The following is a 5,658-nucleotide window of genomic DNA, read 5'->3' on the forward strand; positions in this document are numbered from 1 at the left end:
ATTTGCAAAGGTAGAATAGTATAAAATGAGGGGAAAAAAAAGAAGAGAAGAATGGTTGACAAATTTGATGTCAAAGGGAGTTGGGGTTGGAACCAAAAAGTTATGGCTGTGAGCCGTGTGAGATTAATCGCAAAAAAGATCAACAAAACATCACTAATATGGACATAATACTAATATTTTTAAAATGAAATATTTAAAATCCATCGACATTAACAATATTTCCATGAAATTGAGATCTCAATATTTAAAATCTTAGCTCTAAAATTTAAAATTCATATATGTATATTCAAATGAAAGAGTTTTTATTGTTTCTAATAAAGCCAAAAAGTGGAAATATGAATGTTTGGTTACTGGTTTTTAGAAGCTGAAAGAAAAAAAAAAAGGTAGTTGAATTGGGACAGTTGGTTTGGATTTGGAAACAATCCAAGCCACTACCTGTTTTCCTCTGCAATTACCGCAGCTTCCAATTCTATATACCTCTCTGCCTCTCTTCTATGATTTATCATGCCAAAAATGGAGTTCCTATTCTATTCTCAATAATAATAACAAATATGAAAAACTCATCTTGAAAATTATTTGTTCACTCTAATCTACAAGTTCATTTCCTACCATTAAAACGTTTCCTTTTTAGCATTAAAAAGTTTAAATACTATTTTAATAATTTTAATAATTGGTTACTTTCAAAAACATCCATTTTAGTAAAAAAAAAAGAAGAAGAAGAAGAAAACAATTGGGTACTTGTTTACAAAATTCTAATACTAATTTTATACACAACAAAAAACCTTTAATACAAATTTATAGATACATTTCAAAAAACTTAGTGAGTAATTTGTCATGCTAAAATTGTGATATAAACCAATCAATGAAGATAAAAATGAAATTGAAGAGACCAAAGGTCAAACCAAATGAAAAAACTAAAACGACCGACCAAATAACATTTAAACCATATTAAAATTAACATCGGGTGGGTCGACATTTTCATTTTCATCTCTATTCTATTCCCTTATTCCAGAGAGTTGAAATAGATACCAAACTTCAAAGATTCCTGGTTCAAGGATTAAGATTTCAGAAGAGGATTTAAAATCTTTCTATTGTTTTATAATAAAACATTAAAAAAGATTAATCTAGAGAAAATCAATCTTTGCAAATAATTTATTATTTTCAATAAAAAGAAAAAGAAAAAACTAAAGATATAGTGTACCCGTTAGATGCATGATGCATGTGATTCAGTTGGAGACGATGAGCCAAGAATACGGCCAAAAATGGTGCCGGTTTCAGTGACGTCATCTTTCCGGTGGTTGTGGTTGCTCCAGCAGTTCTTTGCCAAAGCCACCATTATCCTTATCCAATCACATTTTGACAAATTTCTAAGTAAAGTTGTAGAGATTTAAATTCATAATTAAGGATGTTTATAATTTATAATTGAGATCATATATATATAATATATATATATATATTATATTGATGCTTAAATTCAATGAAACACTGTAGATCCAAGTAATACTATAAATTAATTATTAAAATAAAAACTATAAACTATGATAAAAGAAAATCGTAGAAGGGTTATTTGATGAACAAATCCACATGCAAGTAAAGTATTCTAAGTCAATTGTTGGAATTTTGTAGATATTATTAATTAAGAGCTAAGAATATTACAAACCACTACTGAATATTAAAATTACGTTAGATCTGTTGGGTTTCACAAGGATTTTCTAATCGTTTAAAACAAAACAACCAAATTAACTTAAAATTTGCCAATTGTACCAAAAAGTAAAATAATTTAGGTTTAACTACCCTATTTTGATCATGTATTTAATTTGATCTATATACTTTTAAAACATCTATTTTAGACTTTATATTTTTAAAAGTAATTATTTTGATCCATTTCATTTTTATCTTGTTCTTTCAATGTTAAATTCAAATTATAGTTACATTTCAAAAAATTTGTGTATAAAATTTGTGTTATTTTGCAAATTGGTCATTTTTTAAAAATACAAAAGTCAAAACGGACATTTTGAGAGTACAAAAATTAAAATGAACGAAAGTTGAAATTATAGGAACCAAAATGAACTAAAGTCACAACTATATATATATATATATATATATATATATATATATATATGTTTTGTTTATAGTTCGAAGAGCGAATTTCGATGACCTTTAATCAAGTAGACTCAACTTAAGAATCTGAAACTAAACAAACAACTAAAACTATAAGATAAAATGCTAAATATCCTCTAAATCATATTTGGAAATTACTTTCCTAAAAAAATATTATATATTTTCTTGAACAAAAAAGAAAAAATTAAAGATTTATTTGCATACCTATTTTCCTTTAGTTTACTATTTAGGTTGACTAATTCTTTTTAATTTAAGCTATTCTTCCTAATGAGTTCCTTTACAAGTCTCACTTTTTTTTTTTTTTTTTTGAGGAAACTTTACAATGATGGGTAATTCTTAAATAAAAGTATAAAGACATGATATACTTCAAAAGTAAAAAAGCAATTGAAAATCAATGAGGAAAGAGAGAACTAATCTGAGTGGAATAAGTGATGTTGATCTGAATTTTGTAGCGTTGGAGAAATTGTAAAGCTTCTCTACTCAACCACAGCTAACAAATCACCAGCTTTACAGAAGCAGTGCTTAGCATCTGTGCCCAAATCCACCTGAGAAACCACCAACATTCACAATGAATCTATTACAACACACAAATATGTTTCAAGGGATGGATCATCCAAATCTTGGCTGTGCTTAGAAGTTTATTTGTTTGTCAAATGCTCACCAACAAATTAAACAAAGCAATGATTCCATCATGCATGGGCAAAATCCCGATCCCGATCCCGATCACTTTGCTATTCAGGATCATGACTTACAGCATTGTAACAACGTACATTAGTTATATCACTCTAATTGCAAACAGTTTTTCTTTTTATGCGTATCTAGGTACACGCATCTTGACTAGGCACATGTGATAATCACTCAGACCTTGCAATATGTAACACTGAAAAACTTGCAGGATTAAGTATCTGCCATCATTTAATCCTGCGATTCAATAACCGAAGAAAAAAATCTATAGAAAGAAACAAATGAACATGAGTTACTTCATGACATGAGTGATAGCGATTAGCTAACATACATGATACAAGTTAGAAGATAAAGGTTCGAAGGATGCATTGCCAAAAGATTAGGCAGCTTAACAAACATTTCCCCTAAAAACATATTTACTACTTATGGCCCTGGAATTAGAGTCCTGCTACTTTTTTTGTCTAATGAGTCACTAATGGGAATTCTGCATCAATCAGTTTAACTTTACAGTAAGAATGGCAGTATTTGGTGAAATAATTAACATCCCAAGACAACTAGCTCATAGGCAAAATGTTAAGCATTAGAAATTGCGACCATCTTTTTAGGACTTTCAAAGAATAAAAAACGTGCTATTTTCCGGGTCATTTGTTCAAAATTTTGTAAGGAGAAATAGTGAAAATGTCAGTCCCTTAGATATCCGATTACTGATTTTCAAACGTTGAGTTTAAATTAGTAGTCTATTGTCAAATTTTATTTCATGAAAAACTATACTCCAAGAGACCTACAACACCATTTTCTTAAAGTTGTTGGGTGAAAGATCAAAAGAGAATTATTGAATAAAATGAAAATAAATTAAAATGTATGCACAGGTAATGACATCATAAGTAAGATATTTTTAATTAATAATAAGTTTGAGTTAATTTGGTTCAAACCCAAACTAATTCTAGGAAGACTCGCATAAACTAACCTAAGTCTTCTACAATCCCCCGTTCTCGATGATAGCACACACGTAGGAGATCGAGACACTGTCCCAGGGCTATGGATAATTTTGTAACCAATACTTTGAAGGAGTATTGAACCAAATATAATTGAGAGAATATTCAAGCCAATAATGTACACCACCAAACCAAACGACTTACCTCATAAGCATTGATGTCTGATATAAGAACCTGCAAGGTAATAAATAATTGCTCCTCTTAGAAAAGAAACAAGTCCCACAAGTTTGCATAATAATAAGGGTGGATTTGGCATGGTTTTCAAACAATAGGAAATGCTTTTCACTAATTAAAAGCACTTGTCAAATTTCTCATATGTTTGGTTCCATGCCAAAAGAGTTCTTAAAATTTGAAATACAGTAAAAACATTTTAAAGTACTTTCCAGATGTGCTTATTAAAAAGCTTCCCTTAAAAAAACTACAAACTCACGCTTACTTTCTTCAGATAAACCAAATTTGGGTAACACTAATTACGGCCTGAAATTTTAATAAAGAAGAATCCTCAATTACCTTCTTTCCAGGTGCAATATCATTTCCTCCAACTTCTGTTCCAATGGAGATAATCTGATACAAAGAAATATAATATTGATTGTCAAATACATTACCTAACAGGAAAAAATATAGAGAAAATGGCAACAGCAACAGAAGGATTTCCTCACCTCTCCCACAAGATGTCGCTCAAATTTGACAGCTGATTTGGGTAGCAAAACTCCACCAGCCGATTTCTGCATAATAAGACATCTCAAATTTAGGAACATTTTACAGTTCTCAACACATCCAAAAAGCTCTACGAGTTATAGAATTCAACAAAATCATTCGCCATTCGTGTTAAGCTTGAGCTTACCTCAGCAAGCTCCTCAAGACGAACGAGGACTCTGTCAGCTTGAGGAACCACCTGAAATCCACAAGCATCATCAAACGCCAAAAATAAGCATTGAAATCAAGACCACAAGTTCAATAACACATAAGACAGAAAAAATCTAAAATCGCATAAGATATTTTAGGGGAAAAAAGTGGAAAACCTTCGCAGGCTTATATTTCTTAGAAACTGCGCTGACTTTCAAAGAGCTTCTCTGCAATCCTATCCAAGAAGACGGAATGAGACAGAAATTGATCGAGAAAAAGAAAATGCAACAATCTATCAACGGAATTTTCAGTGTACCAGCTTTTTGCCGCCATGAAGAAACAGAAGGTGAATTAGCCCTGTCGACAAAGGGCTTCGGCACAGTAACGAACGAAGACGCCATCGCCATGGAAATGAGTCGAGAAAGCAAAAATCTACGGAGTAGAGCGGGGTGCGCGGGAGAAACGATTTCGCGAGGGAAGAGAAATTCTAGAGCGTTCTGAACTCTAACGAGAGAAATTTATACAAAAAGTTCAAATGGTAATAGGAGGCGTTCGAAATGTTGGTATCCAAATAGAAAATTCGAAAATGAGAATTTTGAAAATAAAATATGCTCTGTTATAGTGAAAATTTAAATAAGAAAGTGAAAATTCCAGGCTACTAATATTTTGACCGATAAAGAACGAATCTCGGAGAAGGGAATACAATTATGGAAAATGGATTGACTATGTTTTAATTGTAGAGTGAAAATCGAACCTATAGATCGATGTCTGCATATCGATCGACCGTAAATTACTCGAACGAACAAGATCAAGAACATCTGCATGGCATAAACTGGTGATGGCAGCAAAAGGCAAAATTAAATTTTCCATTCTTCACAGAATATCAGAGTCAAGGTGCTAACTGAATCATTTAAAAGAAAAAAACGTTCGGTTTCGAGAGGACTCGAGTCTGCAAGGAGCTGCAAACGACATTTCTGATGCTGCAATGCAGAAAGATCCTGATGCAATGAGA

At 31.4% G+C, this 5,658-nt stretch overlaps 1 protein-coding gene across 4 annotated transcripts; it reads right to left on the bottom strand.

Annotated features, from left to right (window-relative positions):
* Window positions 1-2,483: 2,483 nt before the first annotated feature.
* On the bottom strand, window positions 2,484-5,238 carry LOC111016006 (10 kDa chaperonin 1, chloroplastic). Of its 4 annotated transcripts, none has more exons than XR_002602102.2 (8): window positions 4,963-5,238; window positions 4,823-4,881; window positions 4,645-4,695; window positions 4,460-4,525; window positions 4,311-4,364; window positions 3,945-3,974; window positions 2,783-3,042; window positions 2,484-2,666 (listed from the first exon to the last, which is right to left on the bottom strand). XR_002602102.2 is itself a non-coding variant. In XM_022291230.2 (7 exons), exons 1-7 carry the CDS (start codon window positions 5,051-5,053, stop codon window positions 2,598-2,600), a joined length of 420 nt encoding a protein of 139 aa, XP_022146922.1. In that variant the 5' UTR covers window positions 5,054-5,234; the 3' UTR covers window positions 2,484-2,597. The 4 variants fall into 4 exon arrangements, 1 of the variants encoding a protein (XP_022146922.1); XR_002602101.2 differs by having other exon boundaries at window positions 2,783-3,070; XR_002602100.2 differs by having other exon boundaries at window positions 2,783-3,974; window positions 4,963-5,235.
* Window positions 5,239-5,658: the final 420 nt, after the last annotated feature.

The sequence above is a fragment of the Momordica charantia genome, assembly GCF_013281855.1.
Source record: "Momordica charantia cultivar OHB3-1 chromosome 5 unlocalized genomic scaffold, Mcharantia_2.0 BLBB01000005.1, whole genome shotgun sequence".
NCBI lineage: Eukaryota > Viridiplantae > Streptophyta > Magnoliopsida > Cucurbitales > Cucurbitaceae > Momordica > Momordica charantia.

What these genes read in the sequence shown, in the direction of transcription:
- LOC111016006 (XM_022291230.2), bottom strand. Translation starts at nt 5,053, where the DNA reads ATGGCGATGGCGTCTTCGTTCGTTACTGTGCCGAAGCCCTTTGTCGAC. An exon ending in TTCATGGCGGCAAAAAGCTG is followed by an intron (nt 4,882 to 4,962) that starts GTACACTGAAAA and finishes CTTCTTGGATAG; the next exon opens with GATTGCAGAGAAGCTCTTTG. An exon ending in AGCGACATCTTGTGGGAGAG is followed by an intron (nt 4,365 to 4,459) that starts GTGAGGAAATCC and finishes TCTTTGTATCAG; the next exon opens with ATTATCTCCATTGGAACAGA.